Genomic DNA, 24,601 nt, shown 5'->3' with positions numbered 1-24,601 from the left:
ATCTATCCCTGCCCCAATGGAGCTTACAATCTATATTCCCTACCACATGCTCACAGACATACACACTATGGTCAATTTTGTGGGGAGCCAATTAACCTACCAGTATATTTTTGGAGTGTGGGAGGAAACCGGAGTACCCGGAGGAAACCCACGCAAGCACAGGGAGAATATACAAACTCCACACAGTTAGGGCCATAGTGGTAATCGAACCCATGACCTCAGTGCTGTGAGGCAGTAATGCTAACCATTACACCGTCTGTGCTGCCCATTCTGCTCCGTGGGTGCACCCTCTGGAGAACCTCCATGTCCGGTTAAATTGTTTAGGAATCAGTGTGTCATCACATACATACTACATCTATCCTTATTTGTTATTTCCTGTGCGGTTGACCCTCCCTTTGTTTTTGTTTTTTTTCTCCCATTACCCTTTCCTCCCCTCTTTTTTACTTTAATTTGTGATTTATTTTAAGGAGACTGGGAAGAGGTGTATCTGATCTATTACAATAGACCAGTAAAGGTTGGCAATCAAATAGACAAGTCTACCCAAGTTTCCAAGTTTGATTGACAGTTTGCGAGATTTGACTGTACATAGTTGTATTACTTTGATTTTGCTCGATTCAGACTAAAGCTGGTACACACTTGATAGACCCGGCTGTCTTGCGACGGTCAGATATGATGTAATGCTATATCGTGTCTGCGTACAGTGCACAATACGCCGCACAATATATCGTTGCAGAATTAATGTTACCGCAACGTACATCAAATCGTCCCATCTGACCTGTGCAGAGTCAGACCCGCCCCCAGACAGATGTTTTACTCCTATGTTGGTTTTCAGGGATGAACGTTATTCAGTCAACACATCCTCAGAAGATAATCTCACCACTACACCAGGAAATCAGTCATAACATATTTTGATCCCATTTCATGTCATGGCTCCTTCACCTGCAGCAGCTAGCAGTGCAACCTGGCTTTTGCTACTGCTTCCATGCAGTTTACCATATCCATCCTTTTAATGGACCTAGTATCAGGGGAACTGTCTGGTTCACTGAGGACTGCAATATCCACTATTCAAGCTACTACCTATCAAACACTTTAAATTCTAAGCTTTTGGGGTACACCTTGTGCAATAATCTGTTATCAGTGGATTGCACTGGTAACATTCTACATTTCATGTGTGTCAGCTGCTGCTGATTTTGGTTTTTCCAAACTCCATAAACGTCACAGGTTTGGCATTCTCGGTCAGCTAATATTAATGACTGCCAGTATAAGATTCCTGTGGAAAATGCATATTGTGCAGTGTGTAAAAGTAATCCTCGTATTTTATATGTACTGTGTTCTATTATTAAAACATGTATTTTATCCCATCTACTGATTACTAGTTTTTTTTAATTGATGGTATTTAAAGCAGCATGGTTTATATTTTCCCTAATAGGGCCGACTATCCTATACAGCTGCAGAGTTAAGGCCCCCATGCACGGTGCAATTCAAAGTTGGTAAGATTGGTTGTATGATTGCCCTTGAAATTCTTCCCTTGAAATTCTTTATAAGATGTGGTCAAATGGTGTACCATTGTTCGTTACACTTCTATGCATCTTATCCTATGATCATATTACATTGTACTGAAAAGATCATGTATCTCTCTGTGAAACCATCTGATCTGCGATCCAACTAGAGGACGGCGGAGTTGCAGAACACCCCCCAAAATTTTTTTTTTCATGCGATTGGTCTTTACAACCTGTGAAAACAGTCCATATTGGGTAAAAAATCGTAGTGTATGGGCACCTTTAGTTGATTATCCAACTCACATCTGTGCCTAGGTCTTTACTATTTTAAACAAAGCTCTGCTTCCCGTATCAGGGGTATGTAGGAGTCACATTTAAGCTAACCTGTCAGTGACAAAGACACCCCAGTTGTCTACTTTGCCCTTCATCTATAACACTTCAGTACACAGGACACAACAGTGGTTTCATCAGACGGGTAACACACATTCTTATCCTTTTGTGAGGCACTGCGGAACCCTTGTGGCGCCATATAAAGTACATAAATGAGCAAGAGCGAAAACGGCAACTTACAGTACAAAACAATGCAGGACAAGGACATAGTTTATTAACATGGTTGCTGACGTCCTGTTCCTTTTTTGAGCAGCAAAGTGTTAGGTGCCCTTGTGGGGATTTTGGAGTAGACTATCGTATGAGGTAAGGGAAGGAGAAGCACATGAGGAAAGAAGGCCCTGCTCCTGAGCTTACATTCTAAAGGGGAGGGCAGACAGCCAGTGGTGACACAGATGGGGTGGACAGTGAGGAAGAAGTATGGAGCAGCAGGTTAGGATGAGAGTTGGAAGGCTTTGATGAAGTAGTGAGTCTTGAGAGCCCGTTTGAAGATTTCTGGAGAGGGTGAGAGTTCCAGAGGTAGGGAGCAACACTGGCAAAATCTTGAAGGTAGGAGGAAATTATCAGTTGGCAGGAGAGGTGGCATGCATTTGTTGAGCGAAGTGGGTGGGCAGGAGTGTGAAGTGAGATGAGATCTGAGATGTAAATGGGAGAGGATTGGGCTAGTGCTTTGTAAGGGAGCGTAAGAACCTTGAATTGGGTTCCTAAGGGGAAGGGTAGCCTTGTAGGGCCTGTAGAAGGGGAGGCAGATATATAGGTTTGGAGAAAAAGCTGAGCAGCAGCCTTGAGGACAGATTGGAGTTGAGAGAGGTTTGAGTGAAGGAGGCCAGATAAGAGGAGGTTACAATAGTCCAATCTGGAGATGACCAGTGAGTGGATGAGGGTCTTAGTTGCCTCCAGGGTGAGATCCTGAAAATATGTTTGAGATGGAACTGGCAGGACTGTGAGGTATTGAATGTGTGGTTTGAAGGAGAGGGAGTAGTCAATGATAGCTCCAAGACAGCGCACCTGGGGGCTAGAGGAGATAGTTGTGCGTTAATAGATAATGAAAATTGTTGGAAGTGAGGTTATGCAGGAGGGTGGAAGATGATCAGCTCAGTCTTACGGTTGGTACACACTATAGTGTTCACTCTAACTCCGACGGCAGGCAGGGCGCCGGAACTAGAGAGGGCAACCTTATGCGCGCGCCGAAGGAGCGCGTGGTCATGAAAAGGGGGCGTGTCTATAAGACGCGTCCCCTTTTTGTCATACTTGGGGGCGTGCCCGGCGCTTACGGACATGCCGGGCAGCCCCCAAGCGCTGCAGAAAGGGAGAATAGATGCCAGGCGCATGCGCCCGGCGTCTATTCTCCGGCGGTGACCGGGACACCGCATGTTTCTCCACCCGCGGGACACTGCGTCCCGCGGGTGAGAACGGCACCCGCAGGCTGTGAGGGCAGGGTGCTTTTTGCCCTCCAGAAGGAGGGCAGGGCGCCGCGCCCCGCTAAAACAGCCTAGCGGGAACGCTACACTAGACGATGCGATATCCCTTGAACTCTCCTCGGCAGCTCCACGGCACTCAAGGACACTATGCAGCCAAAACTTTAGATCGTGCTAGATAGCAGACAGATGCTTGCACGGATCAGGGACATCCATGATGCATGCATCTGTCTGTAAAAATATAAACTGATGCATGGACGAATCAGTAAGATCAGTCTGTGCTGCTGCTCAAAAAAAATGTAATAAATTAAAACTCTTGGTAAAATAAGTGTCCTCCCCACAAAACAACCAACACCAGGCTTTGGAGACCCAGTGCTGGTTGTGCAAAATACACGGGACAAACATAAGGGTCCCCCATATTTCGCGCAACCAGCACTGGGTTCTGATCCAATTATGGAAATACAGGGGAAAAAAATGTGTAGGGTTCCCCTGTATTATCCAGAACCAGCACTGGACTTTTTCTATCAGAAGGGATTGGGCTAATGCCACAGCCAGGGGAGCCCTTTCACCAGGAGAGGCAGAAGGCTTTGCCTCTTTCAGCCAATGAGTGCTCAGCGGCAGGGTTTCTATAGTGAAATCCCACCGCTGAGATCTCATTCGGGAAGTACCCTCCGTAGAGGGTGGTACTGTCTGGTGGCTCACTTATTTGCATTTTTTTGTTTGGCCAAGACCCCATGTGAAGAGGACCCGAACGTCGCATAGGAGATGGTGAGTATGTATATTATTTTTTATTAATACATTTATAGATACCCTATTTCCCCCCCCCCCCCCCCCCCCCCCAAGAAAAGTTATTCATTTTTAAGACACCGATGCGCGGACGGAGATCAATCCATGCATCTGTGTCTTCATGCTTGCAGCACGGATCTCCCTGATCCATGCCTGCAAGTATTGTATGCGGAGCCGAATGACATATTGTACAGGCATAAACACTGTACCATATGCTGCCAGATCGTGTACGAGATTGGCAGATCTTGCCTGCAGTAGACCAGATCTGAAGATGCAATGTACGACCAGCGGGTACGCGTGCCGTGAGTGGACACTCACGATTTGGACATATTTTATACGATTTGTCATTCCGATGCATCGAAATTGGGTGAATCGAGTAAAATATCGTCTAGTGTGTATGCACCTTTTAGATATGTTAAGTTTAAGAAAGTGCTGGGACATCCAGTAAGAGATAGCAGAGAGACAGTTAAAGATACTAGTGAGGAGAGTGGGGGGAGAAGAGGTAGATCTGAGTATCAGCATAGACTCATACTGGAGGCCAAAAGAGCTGATGAGTTCACCTAAAGATGTATAGAGGGAGAATAGGAGCGGTCCAAAAACAGAACCTTGGAACACCTACCATTAGTGGAAACTGGGTGGGAGAGGAGATGGAGAAGGAACAATCAGAGGTAGGATGACAGCCAGGAGAGGGCAGTATCACGTAGACTAAGGGAATGAAGGATCTACATGAGAAGAGGGTGGTCCACAGTGTCAAAAGCAGCAGAGAGGTCAAGGAGAATGAGCACGTTGCCACATTTTGATGCATTTTTGTGCAGAGAAATAATGATATTGGAGGAGCGAGTTAGTGGTGTCTAAACCGTCCTAAGCATTCGGCTCCTTTTCACAGCCTCTGGCCAGTATCGGGGGCTGGGTGTTGCAGTAAGCAAGTTCTGTAGTCTATACAACAGCAAAAATCTGGCGCTGCAATTTCTGGGTGAATTGAATGAAGAAATTCTTAATTCAGTGCAAATATTGTGTTCAGACTGCTGCCTATTTTACAAGAGGTGGGAAATATATACACCCACCAAAAAATAGAAAGTAGTGACTAGGTGCTGTCTTATATCTATTGGCTTAATTATAACAGGAATTTAATGAATTATATTTGCATAATAAAGTATATCAGACTAAAATACACATGCATATATAGTTCTGTAGTCTGGCTTTCATAGAATCTGTTTACTGGTGTGTTCAGGCCTGGTAGCGGTGTACTTGCTGTACCTACTCTGCACCTGCCTGCAGTACAATGAAAAGGGAAGGACTAAGTGCTTGGGAATTTCATTTTTATATGGTGTTTATCAAATCCTCTTGGCATTCAGAAAACTTGATGTCAAGTGAGCAATAAAATAGATTTTGCCAAAATATCTTGGCACATCCATAAAATTAAATTGCTGTATACGGTTAAATGTTACGGTGAATACTTCCAAGGGCGGGTTTACAGGACCGAATGAATGCACTCTGTAGGCAACATGCTCACTCTATGCAGTGTTCATCTTCCCCCTCATCCAGTCTCTGCATATATTATTAACCACTACTTATAAATAGCGCCACCATATTCTGTTGGGCTTTACAATTGGGAAGTAACAGTAATAAAACAAGGCTGTGAAGTAACAGACCGATATAGAGGTAAGAGGCCCCAGCTTTTAAGCTTACAATCTATAGATCCCCTTTTCCCGTATTTATGGTTGCTTGGCAACCTTCCCTAACACTTTACACATCTGTGAATGACTGCTCTCTGAGCGAGGGGACATTAGAACTTCCTGCAGCTGTTATGACCTAATGTCCCCAAATGAGAAGGCTGCAATCCCGTACATGCTTTACATTAACTGTACACTGCAGTCTTCCAGGCACGTCTCTGTGCACACACCAGCTTGGATCAAATGCAGACATCCTTTGGCATTTATTGCCTGCTTCCTAATTTGACAACTTTGCCAAGATTACTTTGAGAGAGGGTGAATGAATGTATTTAGTAGTTTTAAGCTCTCAGAAATCACATTCTCAGCTGGCAAAACAGTCTATTAATCCATATTAAATGCTTCTATATCCTAATACAATATGTATGGGATGTTTATAATCCTGTACAGAAAGCACTTTTTGGCCATTACATGATGGTGCGCCACGCTATAAATTTTGAATGACTTGTCAGATATCGATATAGGCACAGGAGGGGGATGTCCTTGTTTAGATCAGCTTATTTATATAGGCGTCCGGTTCATCAAATGCATTGCAATGAACATTACACATTTTTAGCCAGCATTTCTCTCTGGGGGGGGATTCAATAGTTCTTTTGCGCGCCCATAAGTAATGAACACCCGACTGAGCTATTCAATTGTTTAGCAGATGGGCACGAGTGTTGCGGGCGCCCGTTGCTTATCGCACCCAAATGTACCAGGTTTAGACACGCATGGCTAAACCCATCTAAAGTCTTGGTTGGGGTCCCTAAACGACGACCCTCAGGAAGGTGCACACAGAAATCTGGGCACCTGGTCAGAGCATTAATTGAGTAGCTCTGTCAGATGCCTATTACTAAAGTTGCCCAAACAGCAATTCAGTTCCTCCCCATGTGAATCGGAGTGGCCAAATCCCTGGAGCCATAGCCTGAGAAACCACTGCTTATTTTAGTTATTCTATTAATGTCCTTAAATGCAATTCTTTGACTCAGAGGTTCCACTGGCTTCTAAATTAGACTTATGCTGGCCATACACGGGACAATTGATCACACGATTTGGGCAGTTTCTACAGGTTGGACAGACCAATCTTATGAAAATAGTTGTATTTTGAGTCTTCTGCGACCCCGATGCGCGTCCCCGTCTAGTTGGATCGCAGATCAGATGGTTTTGCAGAGAGACCTCAACATATCGTATATGATTTGCAATCTTATGTGGAATCGTTGCATTTTCAAAACAAATCGGCCAGGATCTTAAGGGAATAAATTCAAGGGAAATCTTACAACTCCTCTTACCAACTTTTGAATCTCAGTGTATGGCCACCATTACTGCTGCAGTAGGACCTTCCTGGTCATGCATGAGTATGAAAGGTGTTAATCATTACAAAGACTCCACCTATGTAAAAATCTCTACCAAACTGCTACCACCACTAAAAGTTCTTTCAGAGCCTTCATGTATTTAAACTTAACCCAAACTGGGATGCAACCTACAGTACTTAAATTGCATACTGTAAACTAAACCATGCATAAATGCAGTGATTTATGAACTAAATTTCTGACTTGGATTCTTTGGGGGCAGATTCCATTGTTTTGGGTGCCCGACTGAGCAATTCAATTGTTGCTCTGTTCGGGTGCGAATAGCCGCAGCTGCACAGATTTCTGCTTGCAGCCTCCCAGAGTGATTCGGTTTAGGGTTCCCAGGGGGGACTTAAGGTTAGGCACCCACCGGGAGGTTAGGTTTAGGCTAGGGGAAGGGGGGGGGGGTTAGCCATCCCCGGGGGGAGTTTAGGCTTAGGCACCCCCCCGGGGGACTTAGGTTTAGGCAGCGGGGGAGGGGAGGGTTAGGTTTAGGCACTTGGAGGGGGGATTGGGGTTAGGTGCTGGGGGGAAGGTTAGGGTTAGGCACCCCTAAGGGATGGTTAGGGGGTAGAATTAGGTTAGCTAATACTTACCTGAGGACGATCGGGATTTCCACTGCTGCCGGGATGCTGTTGTCGGGATTCCAAATCATACCGATTCCCACACCAGGGTGTGTTCACTCCTTTCTAGGGTATTTCACATAATTTATTTTTTCACATTATTACATGAAATGCATGAAGAATAGGTTCTGAGGTCTAACATTTTTTAATACGGTTTTAAAATACCTTTTTCCTATATTAACACTTAAGGTGCATACACACAATTTTTTGAACGATATCGTTTATCGATAATCGTTTGAAAAATCGTTCACTTTCTGAGTCAAACGATAAACGATTATCGTTCATGCTCGTTCACGTTTGTAGTTCAGTCAGACTTGTCAACTCAACGATTTTCAGTAAGGGAATATGCAAAAATCTTTTGTAGTTCTAAAAAATCGTTCATTACATTTAAATGAGCATAGTAAATGAACAACTTTAGTAAACGATTTTAGTTCATTTTTTCAAGGGAGAAAATCGTTTACAAAGATTTTTTTCACAACGATTTAGTTAATGAACGATTTTAGTAAAGGTGCATACACACACAACGTTCAAACCATGTTAATATGAATCAGGAATGTGGCACTTCCTTATTTCTGTTTTGTTTCTGTGATTAGCTAGTCTGGTTTGGCCCTTTAATGCAAATGTTGTGAAAGTCTTGTGCAGTGTCTTGTGACCTGTAGGGAAGTGGAATTTGCAGCTGTATTTCATCATACTAAATCAAGTCATCTCCTCGCCCTGTTAAACAGGTCTGTGGAAAATAGAATCTGGCAGCAGACTGCAGAAGTCTGTGGGAATAGCTGTGGAGGGTGGTTGGTTTAAAATATCTGTGCAGTTTCCCTGTGGGGTAGGGTCTGGCATTCATAAGACTGGCTAGCTGCCACATGCTGGCAGTCCTCAGTCTCCCTCCTTGCGTCACATCTGTCATTCTCCCATAACACACTACTTTTTTGGGGGACTGTACAGATGAGCATTGAAAGACACCTTTGATGATAATCCTGTACTTTGATCTTGGTTTTTAAATGCATATGACATGAATGTCTTACAGTAGGTGTATGTATAGATGAATTTGCTAAATGTTTTGTATATGTAATGCATCTGAACACAATTCTGCTCTTGTGATCAGCATTAAGGCCCGATGCCATGTACTACTTCCAGGGCCGCTAAGAGCCGAGCCCGGGTGATGGGGCGTGGCCTAATTGCAGGAGGCGTGGCCACACCCCCTTAGGAGGAAAAAAACAGGAAAAAAATTTTTTTTAGCAGCACCGCTGCGCACTAAGAGGGGGAACGCAATCAGCGTGATCGCTCCCCCCATAAAAGACTGCTCCAGCTGCCGCTTGGCTGTGAGCAGTCTCCCACTGCAGCCCAGCACACAGCAGCATGTGCTGGGCTGGTGTGATGTAGAAGGCGGGGAGCGGTGCCGGTAACTTGTACCTGCCCCCCTGCCCCCTCTCGGCGACCCCCAAACTACTTCCTTGCCGTAGATTTTATCCACGGAAACCCTAACCTATGTCTTGTGGGATACTGTCTGCACAGGAAAATATTAGAAAACCTGGTTTCTTCTGAGCTATTGATAGATTTGATTTTTGTTATACTCCTTTTACAAACATTGGTTAATTGTAACTCACTAAACGTTTCTGGCTGTTTTGAAAGTGATAAAGTCCATTGGATTATAGCAAATTAATATTTATGATCTGTAGACTACATTTCTGTCTTGGCATCTCTTATCTAGATGTTAAAAGTTAGTCAATTTATATATATCTTTGGCTTTGCTATGTTGCTGTTGCTGATCAGATATGTCTTAATTACATAGTTTGCAGACATATTGGGTATACGCACGTGCTGATAAAACGATATATGGTTTAGGTACACACTTGAACAATATATTCAGTGTACAGACTGTTATAATGCAGATTTACAGATGCTCTTTGAAAAAGCCTCCAACATGGAAACGAAACGCGTCAGAGGTTAATTACCACTGGATTTTCCAAATTACGGAGTGACCATTAAGCTGTGGGCCATATTTCCTTCTGTGAAATCCATTTAAGGATAAACCGGAGGTCTGCCAAGTAAAGAGATTGCTCCCCTATATACGATCGTCCGGGGCTGTCACAAGCTGACTTCTGCCTTGCGGAGCCACTTGGAACATTGTACACTTACGGCGGTAATCAATTCTTATAGCGCGCCCGATCTCCCGTCTAAAGTGACGGGAGATCGCGGGGCGCTATTCAATTGCTGTTTTCGCGCTGATCGCACCCAAAGTGGTTGGGTTTAGCTGCGTGAAATGGCTACACCCGACCAAAGTCCTCGGCATGATCGCGAAAAGTGCTGTTTGGGAGCCCAAACTGGTCACTTTTCGTCAATTTGAGAGCTGAAATGGTGCGCTGGCAACTGATAAAGGGGCGATACAATTGAATACCGCCTTAAGCTGTCATTACACACGCAGTGTCATTGCAGCAGAGAGCGGCGCGCACTGCTGCAGGTATGGAGACCCGTGAATGTATATAGGTATACCAATTTTTTCATTCGCGCAAAACAATTTCTCTTCTAGACACAAGATAACCTACATAAAAAATATATAACCCATAAGTCTAGCACAGGTGTGGTCGGTGAGAAGGGAATCTTTTCTGGAGATATGATTTGCTCATGGGTTAATGTGAGCTCTCAAGTCCCTCGTTGTGCGCGGCGTTAAGTCCTTTTGCTTTTTATCCAGCTATTATGTCAGGTGCATGATGACTTCTTTTAATAGCTTCCAAAATAATAGACTACAATGAAAGTTCACCTTAATCGTAAGTGTTGTGTTGTGTGGAACCTGCTCTCCAGTCTCCTGTGTCATGTGACCTGTTAGCCGTCTAGAGTTTGATCAGTGTGGAGAGTAAGTAGTTCAGCTAACACAATATTTGCATCCCTATAAAAAGTGTGTTAGTTAGGGTAGTTCTAAAAAGGAAACCTGATTCTTTTATTTTTCTGTGTCCAGTTGCAGTCCTACTGACATGCCTGACTGTGATCAACCAAGATAGGTGTAGAGCAGACTTATGGCCAGATATATTAAGCCGGCTTACCTATCAGGTTGTCTTCTAAAGCTGGGTACACACTGACCGATATATTGGCCGATCAATCGATCGGCCAATATATCTGCTGCCCGTCGGCCAGTGTGTACACGTCTGTGAACTGAATCGTTCAGACATATCGCATTGGCTGTGCTGCACAGCCGATAAACAGGTATGTCTGCAGACCGCCCGTACACACAGCGGCATCCGCTGGGAGAAGGGTGGGACACCCCCCCCCCCCCCGACCCGGGTACCGGGGGCACAAGCAGATGATGGCTGTTCAGTGTGTATGAACGACCATCTGCAGATATATTTGTCAGGTGTGTACCCACCATAAGTCACCATTATGCTTTAACTGTACCAGTGTAAAATTGTATCTAAGGGGGAATTCAATTCATTGGGCTCAATTTTAACGCAAATTGAGTAGCGCCTAGGAGCTCCCGGATCAATTCAATTCAGTGTGCTGTTATGTCTGAGAATGCCCGTCCTCGTGCCTTAAACATGGTGGCTAGTGGTTAGAGCCGGCATTCTCCAACTTAAATGCCTGCCGCAATGCTGTTTCTGCCGCGCTGAGGGCAGAAAACTTTCAGATTTCTGCTCGCACACCACGATGGGTGCGAGAAGAAATCATTCAGTCGGGCTTAACAGAGCGCTAAAATTGAATAGCTCCAGGGGCTATTCATGGCACTATTCAATTTGCATTGAATCGAGCCCAAAGCCTTGTGCTGCCTGGCACATGGCACTGCCCGACTGTGCATATCGCCCATTTACGGTAGAGCCAACATCGCAAGTTTTCCCTTGCACTTTTATGGGAAAACTTGTGATGCTAGCGGACGCAATGTGCTGTTCCGAAACGTCACCTCTCGTCAGTTGCTGTTAAATTTTCCCCAGAGAGTGGCAGGTCGTAACTGTTGAGTAGGTTTTAGCAGTTTATGGTTCAACAATACTAATACAAGTACGTTGTGTTGTGCAAAATCTACTGAACCAATTTTCATGAAAAATTCATCATTGTGTAGTGGAAACGCCTAGAAATAACCTGCGCTTTGTTTAATCGCCATCCGTTACATTCAAGCTAAGCAATAACAGGACAACATTTGTTATCAATGCAAGAGATGGTTGTAGTACCATGTCTGTTACCGGTAAGGGGTGGGGGGAGAGGTGCTTTAGGTTTGCGATCACTTGAATAGGATAGGCTACAAAGCAGTCTCTGCACAGGGCACACAGTGATATTGGTGGGGATTGGTGGGTGACTGTGCCTCTGCCACCAGTCTGTATAGCGCTGCTGGTCACGTGGGCCACTCCTGCGACAGGGCCCCTTTGCAAAGCAATACAACTATAACACCCCAAAAACGCTAGCAGAAGCATTTCATCGTGGGTGAAGCTGTGGGCAACAGCTGGTTTCATCATAATGGGTGGAAGGCTATTACATGGATATGTGGTGGTTAATTTAAAGAATACAAATTCCTTCTAAAAATATCTGATCATTGCAGGCATGGCAGATTCCTTGCACCAATCACTGTTAAGCGAGGGTTTTCCTTTGTGCAGAAAGACAAATGTAAGATAGGAGAGCCACTGGCCTGACGTGTTGTGTCTGGGGCAGCACGTTGGTTGCAGCGCAATATCCGCAGCAATGATGGTTGCAGCTCGCCCTAATCAGTGCGCTGCAGGAGTAACGTGTCTCCTCATTCAGGATTTCTGCTAGCTGTGTATCCTCTCTCCTCAGTTCTGTGCCATCTCTGACCAGGGAATATTTGCTTTGTTATGCAAGGCCTAGTTGTGGACTCTTACAAGCCATGTGCTTGTGGTTACTGCCATACAGCAATTGGAAAGTTTATTTTGCAATTCGTGGAGAAATTACACTGAAACGCTGCATATTTAAAAACAAACATTAATGATCAGTTCTATGCAGTAAATAGAAATTTTTCGTGAAGCGCTGAAGCAGTATGACTGCTTTCACTCGTGAATGCACATCTACAAAGGATTTTGGTTGTCCTATGCTTTTAGCACTTCTGAAAGTAAAAATGTCCTACATTGCTTTAGAAGAGTCTCTTGCAGAGTTTCCAGCACTGTCCCGCGACTGTTCTCATTACGTGATTAGACACTAGAAAGTAGTGACTTTGCACAAGGTCACCCAGAACCATCACTGGACTACAGCCAGATTTTCCTGCTGTAGTGTCAGATTGAGGACTGCATGTGTGATGTGCAATGTGATAGCTGTCCAGTATACTTCCTGCACCACTTAGCCAATGTTATCAGTGACATTACTGCCTTGTTTATTAACGATGCAGAGCAGGACATGTGCAATTAAAGGGGCTGTTATGAATGCCCGTCGCACCACCAATGTTTCGATCACAATGTGTACACAGCTACATAGTAAATTCTTATATTGTTCAAAATCTTTTACTGGCCCCTCTTTAATTCCTCATATTCTGTATGCAAAAATCACTTTATGCTAGTGCAATAGAGGTGTGAAGTCATTTCCGTTGTTCTGAAGCTGTGAAAGTGCCCATTGCCTCTGGTTCAGTCTGCACTGGCTGCCATGGTGTCCTATCACAGGCAACTTCCTGATCTGAGGACCCTTGATGGAATGCTTCTATAAATTCATTAACACTGATCACCACAGGTTTATTGCTGCTCTTTTTATCTGTTGGCTCTTGTTTCAGACCTAGTTTTATAAACACCTGTTTTCATAAACTTTCTCCACAGGATATGACCGTAGCATGTGACGAGTGGATCATATAGGGCTCGATTCAATTGCCCGCCATGTAAATAGTGCCAGGAGACAGCTCCCGGAGCTATTCTATTCTGCGTGGTGTTTAGTCGGAGAATACCCATTCTTATGACTAAACACCCTGTTTAAGGTGTGAGAAGGGGCATTCCCCGACCTAACTTCCCGGCACGATGCTGTTTTCCAGGAGCAAAGGGCAGAAAACAGCCTCGCGCCTGGACTTTTGTCAGATTTCTGCTCTCATCCCCGGAGGGGTGCAAGAAGAAATCCTTAGTCGGGCTTAGCAGCGCAGTGTATTGGATAGCTCCGGGAGCTGATTCCCTGCACTATTCACTTCACGCAGAATAGAATCGAGCCCATAGACATGGCAAAAAACATTGGTATTAATGGTTGTAGGTGTAGTTATCTGAATTCTGAAAAGTAAATCGTATGTGTATGGGCATATAGTGAGATGTGCACCTTTCAGGTAGCTGCATTAGGAAAACCCTGTTGTGTGTGGTTGCTCACATCTCCGTAGGGATGCTCATATGAGCTTTGTTTTTCCTGCGTAATATTAGTATGTGCTATTTATAATTTCCTATTTTGTTCACCTTATATTTAATTTTTATCATTCTTTAATGGGCACTGTTCAAAGTAATGTCCCCTTAAGAGAAAATATAGGTTCCTTTAACATTCTTCCTTCAGAGATGGTCTGTACAGCACAGCGGTATGTTGTCTGTCTCTTGGGATCTAGATACTCTTTATCTTGCGTTTATTGTATAAGTTTTGGAGATATCACAATTCTTTTTTTTTTTAAGCTGTATTTTATTTTTTCCTGTATAGTGTTTCCGGTATAAGCTCTGTTTTGGTTATGGTTCTTGTATACTGAAGGCCTATCTTGCACATGTTCCTAAATAGCTGGGTAGGGCAATCTACTGCGTAAGCTGCTCTTGTTCCATTGTTTGGTAGCTGGAGGGATAAGGCAGACTAGGGTTTGTTGTTTTTAATGCTAGCTTGGTATGTGGTAATGTTTATTGCCCATCCAGGTCAGCAGAAAACTACCATAAAACCTAAAAAATAAGGTTTCCAGCAGTGTATCAAAAAAAGCAGCTTCATCCAAATACTTGCATCAACCTCCCCCTTATGATGATTTAAAATCATGTTTCTCTGCCTAACGGGGAAAAGACAGAGCTTTCATCTGTTTTTGTTCAAGCTTCTTTTCTAATATCATTCAAACTAGTCACAGGGACTGCTGTCTGCATCTGCTCAGGCCTGGTAAACTGGGGTTTGCTGTCACAGCGGTCATCGGATTCAGGCTTCCTCCATCCTGACTATATCCTTACTGTTGTCAGCCATGGAATATTAGTTTATTGAACTTGAGGGTATCTATGGGCAATTCCCCAACCTGTACCTTACAGTTTTGATGCATCCCTCCCTTTTGGACTCCCATAATCTCATACTTCATATCCTTCATTTGTCACACTTTATATTTGTCGCGCACGCGATGAGTGCCTGGAGCTATTCCATTGCCTGTGCTGTAATCCCGCGACTAGCGGATTTCTGGTCACATCCTCCTGAGGTGCTAGCAGAAATCTGCACTGACTAGTGCCTTGGGGGCTTGTCAGTGTTACCACGTGCAGTAACCGCATTGCGCCTGGGACAGAAGTCGGAAAATGCAGCAGCGCGATAATACGCGACTATACTTCATTTCTTATTTGTAACGTTATATTTCTGCTCTTGGTTAAAAATCTTACCATGTAAAGGCTGCAGTACTTACTGTAAGATATCACTCTATTGGTAGTCATTCCGGTTCTATACTTTTTCTGACCTTTACTCAGTCTCGAACATTGGTGCCTTCTGCTGTCGCCCTCTTCTAACCACATGATACCATATTTAATGAGTTTGTGTGATTTACTGTGGTACCTAATGTCTGCATTGTGTAATCCCATTTGTGATGCTGAGGCAGCAGTTCCTTATTTTTGAATTTGGATTTTTAATGTGCTATTTGTAGTGTTTGGCACCAGGCAGCTGCACCCAGTTGTATTGTGGTCAGGATTTAGTTTCTGTTACTGGCAGGATGTTAATCAGTCTGTGGCTATAAATGCCCACCCATTCATTGTACTGGCTTCAGGGGTAAAAATTAGAGAGATGGTAAGAACTTACCCTTGTTATCTCTTTCTTCGAAGTCCACAGGGTTGACTTTGGGGTATAGGTTGCGAACCAAATCCGGGCACCACACAGTTAAAGCTTTTAGCTCCCAGGATGCACTGGGTCCACTCTCCCTATAACCATGCCCCCCAAGCTAGAGGCACCACAGTTTTAAGTTGGTGCCTGGCAGGAGTTGGGTCACCGTTATCGCAGGGGGGCTGATTAGCAGCGCCTAAGCTTTATTTTATGTTGTAAAAATTTTTTTTTTATTTACAGCTTTTTCAATGGAAAGCTTGTTAGTGTTACTTAAACGTGTCTGTATAGATATAGATATATATTAGATAGATAGATATAGATGATGAAGAGGGTTTAAGAGATTACGACCTATTTTTTTTCTAAGGGGACGATTCAATTAAGCGCGCTGTTGATGGCGCAGGGTAGGAGTTACCAGAGCTATTCAATTCAGTGTGCTATTAGCCCGACTAAAGGATTCTTCTTGCACCCTCCTGAGGGTGTGAGCAGGCATCCGGCCAAAGTGCCGGCCGCAAGGCTGTTTGACGGCTTTGCTGTTTTGTCAGCACTTTAGTCGGGTAAAGCTGGTGTTCTTGCGACTAAACACCCAAGTTAAGTTGAGAGAACCAGCATTCTCCAACTTAAATTGTATTAGTCGGGCTAAACAACATTGAATTGAATAGCTCTGGGAACTCCTTCCCGGCACTGTTAACAGTGTGCTCAATTGAATCGTCCCTTAAATGTTTATACTTATTTAGGGTGCGATTCAGTTGTTGCTCCGTTTGGGCACGAATAGCCGTCGCCATTTCTGAGGTGGCGAGCAGAAATGTGCAAGAAGTCCTGGTTTTGGGTGCCCTAACCAGGACTTTAGATGGCTTTAATAGTTTTACTCGTCTGAACTCTGTCTGAGACATATCAACCTTGACTGTGGTGTCAGTTCAATTATATTTTTAAGGGGCTCTAATGGACACCCAATGTTGCAATTACATTTTTTGGGTGCCCTTTAGTTATCATGCTGGTCGCGCCTAATTAGACCGATGTAGCTGCGTAAAATGGCTAGATCTGTCTAAAGGCCTGGTTAGCGTGCCCAAAACCATGACCTATCGCACATTACTGCTTGCCTCAGGGGGAGGTGAGCAGAAATGCCAGCACTGACAGCTGCTGACGATAACATTTGAGAGTCCCTTAAGGGTCCGATTCAATTCAGCACTCTCTGAATATCTCTGGGAAGTTGATCACGGAACTATTCAATTCAGCGTGCTGTATAGTACGCCTATAACAATTTAAGTCAGAAAATGGAGGTTCTCCTGACTTAACCTGGCTGTTTAGTCGCAAGAACTAGCATTCTCCGACTAAAGTGCCGGCCTCTTGCCTGTTAGTACCAAGCTAAGCTGGCAAAAAACAGCCTCGAAGCCGGGACTTTAATTGGATTTCTCAGGAGGGTGTGAAAAGAAATCCTTTAGTCAGGCTAACGGCGTATTGAATAGCTTCTGTACCAAATTCTTGTTTTATGACCTTTTTTAAAAAGTTTTCATGAGCTTGTTTCAGAACTGTGTGTATGTCTTAATTGCTCATAATAATGGTGATCCTCAGGATGTATTACTGGGGCTTCTTTTCTGTTATATAGAGGTCTACTGTAAACTGTGCAGCAGGTTTTGGATCCTCACTTGCAGCACATGCAGACACACTGCATACCACTGCTGCAAGTCTCATGTGCATTGTGCCTCACACATGAATGTTGCCACAGATGTTGAAATGCACATACCCTTGTTTGTAGTATGTTAGTATGATGGTAGCTATATAGCAAAGATGGGGAACCTCAGGCCGTATAAAGCCTCCGGAATCATTTGGTCTGGCCCTCGGAGCTTTTCTCTGCTAGCCTCATCTGGCTAGCAGGGTGCCTAGAATGGCACCATGCAGCCAGAATCTATGCAGCAGTGCTGCCTGGAGCGTCCTTAAGACGCTTCAGACTCACACCACTGCTTTTACAGCTCCTCGGAGCATCCTCAGGATGCTCCTGGCATTGCTGTAATCACCGGCAATTGTGGTATCGCCCGTGTGACATCACATGGAAGGGGCGTGGCCTGCACTGGGCCCACGGATAATGTTATATATATCAAAATAGCCCTCAGCAGAAAAAAGGTTCCTCACCCCTGCTATATAGGGCTAATTATCAGACTCCTTATTACCTAGAGGTCCTCAAGCTGCTCACGTGACCGTACCTGTGCAATGGTAAATTGGGTTACTAAACCTTTTCATTTGGGGCTTTACTCTTAATATGCCTGGTCTAATTTTCCATAGTGCCAGACATCACTTCAGGTCTGGTTACAACATGTACCCGAGTGTTTGAAAGTGTGTTTGTTCCTGGCCTTGTTTCCTGGCAACATTACCTGGATTGTGGAGTCTTTTGTCAGTGTGTTGCTGTGCAGCAATTACTGAAGAGAAATAATTGTGAAAGGTGAAGGCAGCTGAGATGCTTTAAACTTGCTGTGAATGCAGGGTATGGTTACTTGCATGGTTGTTTAATTGGCAGCTGTATGTGAAGCTGGCTACACACTAGGATGACTGATCGGCCATCTGGCTGATCCACTGTCCTATCTGACGATTGGTAAGTGCATACTCACTTGGGTCGTAACTGATGTCACAACTGGGTGGGCATTTAAGTGTGCCCACCCATTTGAGCTGTAAGTCACAAGCAGCCTTTGCAGCAAGTATACGGGCGGGCGGCTGACTGCCCATACACACAGCACAATGCACCAATATATCTAAAGATATATTGGGCCTCAACTGTGCTGCACAGTAGCCGCGATATGTTTGTAAATGACGTTCACCAATATATCGCTTGTACACACTTCCGACATACACACGAAATATCTGTAGTCAATAGAGCGGCCGATATATTGGCCAATGTATACCTAACATTAGGTGTATAAAACATAGATTACAGGAGTAATTTAAATCTAGGGTCCAGTGGTATCTTTACCTCTTGGACAACACCTTTAATCTTTTCTACTAACAGTGGCCCCCTTCTCTCACTGTTCGCTGAATCATGGAGCCGCCTCTCCATGCTGGCAGACAAGCTATGCCAGGTACCGTGAGATTCTGCTAGTGCTGGGCGTCTATTGCAATGCAACTAGGACGCGCTAGCAGACTGTGCTGATTAACTTGATGGGCGACACTTGTATATCTGCGACTGAGTCTCTGAATCTGTATATGAAGTTATGTTCTTCATATACAGACTCTGTTGCACACAGATATACAAGTGTTGCCTATCCTGTTAATCAGCAGTGTCTGCTGCTGCGTTCTAGTTGCACAACGTTGCAGCTGAAACATGACGCTAGATTAGCACGGGACCTGGCGGCTCAGTCGCGCTACATGGCGTATTGAAGTTAGATGGAGGAGGACACTACTTTATCACACTTTGGAGCTGTTCCATAACTGTACAGATGTGTGTGGTTGGCATTGACTTGTTCCTCCTCTCTCCTATAAGTAGTGAGTGATGGAAGAGGGTTTAGTTTGGTGCATTTATAATTGCCAGTTTTGATGGGCACTTATGCCAAACTAACCTGCCAATCTATGCTCTTGAATAGGAGTTTGCTTTTTTTTTTACTGGTCACTTTCCTATGTGCAGCCTCTGTGGCAGAAGCTAGGCTCAGCCGATGACCATGAAAATCTCAGTTTTTGGAACAAAGGTGTAACTGAAGATTGAGCTGACATACCATGTGGTCAGGGCAAATCTGTGCAAATATAACTGGGTACAATCTTTCAAACTTTTAGTTGGTCAGAAATCTTTGGAAGCAATTAACCTGGCAATATGCCTGGTGTGTATAGCAAATAGAACCAAACACGTTTTGCCATCATGACACTGCAGTTTCTGCAGGGTTGTTTTTAGGAAGGGACTAATACTGGACATGAAGCTTGTCATGTAATGTCTTTTGAAGAGGGTGTTCACTAGTTTAGTGCCAGTAATGTGTATACAAACACATGGCTTAATTCTTTTGTTTTTTGAGTTAAAATGCATGGATGTTGTATAACTTGTATAAACATGAACATGTCTTTGAAATGTAAATTAGTGGAATGTGTATAAAAACGCTGGTCAGATATATTTTGCCATCAGTGAACAGGTCTGAAACCAGATTCATGTATTTTACAGATCCATGCATAACTTATAGCAGTTAAGGGGGGGGGGGGGGGGGGGGCAGCAAATGACTGGGTGGGGTAGATTCCATTCCATGTGAGGCTGGGCTTCACACATTCTCTATGGGGTGTAAGGAAGAATTTGTAATGCCGGTGGATGCTTTGTGCAATCCTGAAACGACGCATCTCATCATATGCGATGAATGGAATTCCCTCTTTAGTGGCAAATTGTTCAAATTTCATCCCATATAGGGCTCAATTCTATTCTACGCGATGTGACTAGCGCCTGGAGTGAGCTCCCGGAGCTGTTCAATACACCGCGCTGCTAAGCCTGACTGAGGATTTCTTCTCGTGCCCCTCCGGGGATGCAAGAGAACAAAAGTCCAGACGCGATGCTGTTTTCTGCCCTTAGCGCTGGGAAGTTTAGTCGGAGAATGCCTGTTCTCGCGCCTAAGCACCCTGTTTAAGGTGCGAGAACGAGCCTTCACCGACCTAACTTTGCAAATAATTGAATAGTTCCGGGAGCTCATTCCCAGCACTGTTCACTTCCCGTTGAATAGAATCGTGCCCATAGTGTCCTCAGCTGAACAATGTGGGCACAGATATGGTAGTTGGCCTCTGATTTACTAATTTGAGACTTTGTTTACTGAACACACAATTATTGGAGAATTCAGTTGTTTACTCACACCCTGAGCTCCCATCTAAAGTGATGGGTGATATTCAATTGTGCCGCTGGGTGCAAGTGTCGCTGGCGCCCATTACTTATCGCACATGTTATGACAAAATGCCCCAGGATTAACCATGTAAAGCTGCTAAACTTGTGCGAACTACTGGGCACGCTGCCCAAACAAAACTCCAGATTAGGATGGCAGATACCCTGAAGTTGTTTGCCATGTTCTCTGTAAAATGGGTTACCGACTGATGCATATAAATTGTAACATTACAGTTGTTGAACGGCTGGCTGTAAGATTGCATAATGTGTACAGAGAATGTAAACTTTATTGGTGAAAATGAGATTCCATTCACTCGTTTCTCTCCTTTCAGACTGTTGATGACGAAGCGATAGGGGCATAAATGAAGGCCAAGTAAGGAAGGCAAAACGATGCCCAAGGGTGGGTGTTCTAAAACACCACAGCCAGAAGAATTCATCAGCTACGACATGGTGGAGAAACAAACTGGGAAAAAGGTACCTTATCTTTGTGTGCACCCATCTACTGCCATGTCTCCTTACTACTGATCCATATTAACACGCCAGTAATGTTGAAACATTGTTTTGGTTTGTGCCAACATTACAAGGTGCGATGGAATACTTGCAATGACATACAAGGCGTAAATTGTTCCATTCATTTGGCTTTTGTTTTAGGCATAATTTTGGATGGTCCATTTCCTTGGTACAGTGGAGGTCGCCTAATCTTATGTAGAGGGTAGTTGTGCTTTCCTTTTAGTTTTCTGTATCTTCAATGTTGGGGGAGGGGTGTATCTCAATTGTGTTACGCTAATGCGAATAGGCGCCCGACGGAGCAGTTCAGTTTTCTCCATTCGGCCGCCCATTTGCATTTACTACGCCCACAAACACCGGGTTTAGCCGCGCAAAGTGGCTAAACCCGTCGAAAGAGGTGGTTAGGGAGCCCATACCACCTTCGGGGCACCCATAAAAATGGTCTTTAGAATTTTTTCTCTTTCATCCGGTGGCTGCGAGAAAATGTCACTGCCACGGCTAATGGGCTTCGACTGGAGATACACGGCCATTACTATAGATGGCCAGCAGGGGACACGTGCCACAATTGAATCTCCCCCTTGAAGGCTCTAGTGGTTTCTCATCTGAGCTACCTGTTAACATTGATGGTATGTTCATGGGTAGGACTCTTAACTCCTAGGGGACGGTTCAATTGTTTTGAGCACCGTGATAATTAATGGGTGCCAAATGTAGCAATTCAATATTTGGGCATCCATTCGTTATCACACCCAATTAGACAGGGTTTAGCCGCTTCCTCACTCAGGTCCTTTATCATACACGTCCTCCAGGGACCTATGCCAGCGGTGTTATCCCTAATGTGTTTTGCTCCTATAGATGGGAGCTTTATCATAGTGATGGATATATAAAGCGCCAAGCCGGAAAACAGCATTGCGGCCGGCACTTCAGTGAGATTTCTGCTTGCACCTCAGGAAGTTGTGGGCAGTAATCCTGTAGTCGCACTTAACAGCATGGTCAGTTGAATAACTGGGGACTCCTTCCTGGGGCTACTCAGCAGTGCGCTGATTTGAATCGCCCTCATTGTGCCTTATATTTTATTGCATGAACCCTCTGATGAGGATATATTTTAAACTATTGTGTTTTGAGCAACCGGCTGCAATTAATATGTATTTTTAATTGTATAAATGGTGAATTTGTGTGTTTATTACATGCATATCAGACTTGATTCAACTAGAAGCACAGATTCACAATTCAATAATTCATCATGGACTTTGCTTATTAAAGCAAAGTCCATGATGAATTATTGAATTGTGAATCTGTGCTTTTTTATCAGTACAGACATTTTTTATCATAAAGTGGTAATGCAGACAACATGGGTGATTTTTATTTTTTTCTATATACATAGATTATTTTTAATACTGATGGGCAAATGGGTTTCTTCCTATATTATTTATTTTTAAGAAATTCCGAGTTTTAGGAAATATAAGCACCGCGATTCGATTGTTTTTGTGCCCCCGAACGTGCCTTATCACTTGTCTAAACATGCGGGGCAATATTCACTCTCAAATAGACAGATTTAGCAGTTTTACATAGCAAAACAATCTATTGTCCAGGTTAGCACGCCCAAGCAGCAATTGGGCACTCTAAACCAAGACTTTCCCACATTTCTGCGGACACCTGAGGGGGAAGAAAGCAGAAATGTCCACCTGCCCCATTTGCACCTGAATGGAGCAACAACTGAATTGCTCTGCCTGGCTCTCATTAATTATCGCAGCACAGAAAACCATTGAATTTCCCTTTTTAGTTACATATTGGATTTTGTTTCTTAATTCGTTACAAACTTTGCTTCCAAAGTAATATGCATTGTTAGTTGTTTCAGTTTTTCTTTATAATTTTAACATTCCTCTTTAGTAACCACAGCCCAAAAGTGTGCTTACAAAATGATTGTCTTAGACTAGCAGTGTCACTCAATTTCACATACTACAAGTGATTAAATAAAGAGCCCTAAAATGACCCCAGCATTTTATTCACTCGCTTTAAAATGCTCCCACAAGTACTCGGACACAGTTTGCCATGTAATGCCTTCCACATACTGATACATGCACAGTAGTACTTTCCTGCAAACTACCCACTATCTAATCTGGTGAACTGTTAAAAGGGAATTCAATTAGATAGGAGCTAATGCCACGTATCCACTAGCAGATACCGGCACGATTACGACATTGTAATAGTGCAGTCATTTCAGTCTGTTCAGTCGTTCAGTGCAGGCACCCTCCATCATCTGTGAACATGCCTAATTTGTCGTTCTCGTCAGATTGCCTGGCATGTTCACCCGATTGATGTCAGAAACGACCAGCGGGAGCGCGCATCGCTGGTCATTTTCAACATAAGTGCATGATTACTGAGCGATTGCACGATTACATGTCGTAACCGTGAAATCGCTCAGTAATATCGGCATGTGGATGTGCACCTTAAGAGTGTCCAAACCAGTGTGACAAAAGCTATTCAGTTGTTGGCTCGACTATCCCCGCGCTGGTTGTAACTGCAGCCTTCTCGCGCGTAAAATGCACGGAATTAGCCGCATAAAGTGGCTTCTTCCATGTAATGTGCCAGTTAAGGCCCCCAAAAGCCCTAATCTAGGTGGTGGATTTTTGCTCAGTCTTTAGGAGGCTGCAGGCAGTAATCCACTATGAATAATTGGTCCCAAAACAGTTGACTCCGCCCACAGATGAGGTCGCACAACACAGAAGTCATTCTGACTTTGGTGGGGGCAAGCAGAAATCCGTGGTAAGGGATAGTGCTGGGCGTAACATGGGAGTAATAGAATAGTTTCAGCCATTTAACCAGGGAGCTGCATCCTTGCGGCGCTTGAGTCCCCCCCTTTGAATCAAATGCACTATAAACTAGGTGAACGGTTTTCTTTAGATGTTTTTTTAAAGTAGTTTCACTTGCAGACTGGGTAAAAAGCAGGCGGCCACATTAGGGATGGACATCGATTGTTGTGGTTTGCCGGCCATCCATTTTTCTTGTGATGGTAGTGTTTTTAACCATTCGATGGCAGTATTCCGATGTTTGCAGCGATTGAATGGTAATGATTCGATGGTGATGTGGTGATTTTTTTTTTTAATAATGCTGAGAGCTGCACTTTCCCTGCGGTGCTGGCATCGGGCATCTTGCTCTGCCCCGTCCCACCCCCAGTGCAGTCTTCTGTCAGCCCTGAAATAAGGCTATTGCGCAAAAGATCTTTTGCGCTTAAGAATATCAATTGAATAGTCTTTTTTCATATACTTTTGATGCAATGGTTACTTGCCATCACAACGGAGTTTTGATGGTGGAAGCCCAGCCATCATTTGATGGTGGGCTTCCGATGTTCATCCCTATGCCCCATTATCCCAAACTTGCTTTGCTGTTTGGGATGGGAGGCCTGGAATAGACTTAATCTTGTCCTTGGGCCTGATGCGCTAGTAAAGCGTAACCAACTTCATGTATATATCGCACCTTCTGCCACATCACCGCTCCTTGTTGCAGGTAGAGGACACGGAGTATAACATAGCGTTGGCTCATTTCAGATGTGTATATTGCGGAAAGATACGGTTTTAAAGGGC

The 24,601-nt window shown here is 44.1% G+C and overlaps 1 protein-coding gene across 1 annotated transcript in view; it reads left to right on the top strand.

The window, feature by feature from the left end:
- ANKRD11 (ankyrin repeat domain 11) overlaps positions 1-24,601 on the top strand; it is a 208,706-nt gene that overhangs the window by 106,053 nt on the left and 78,052 nt on the right. The window contains exon 3 of the mRNA XM_088447357.1: positions 20,846-20,987. Within this exon, the coding sequence (XP_088303483.1) occupies positions 20,904-20,987 (84 nt within the window). The 5' untranslated portion in view covers positions 20,846-20,903. The remainder of the gene's footprint in view (positions 1-20,845; positions 20,988-24,601) is intronic.

Source organism: Taudactylus pleione, unplaced genomic scaffold, assembly GCF_031769625.1.
Source record: "Taudactylus pleione unplaced genomic scaffold, aTauple2 ptg000430l, whole genome shotgun sequence".
Taxonomy (NCBI): Eukaryota; Metazoa; Chordata; class Amphibia; order Anura; family Myobatrachidae; genus Taudactylus; species Taudactylus pleione.
This window is presented reverse-complemented; position numbering and strand designations above follow the sequence as displayed.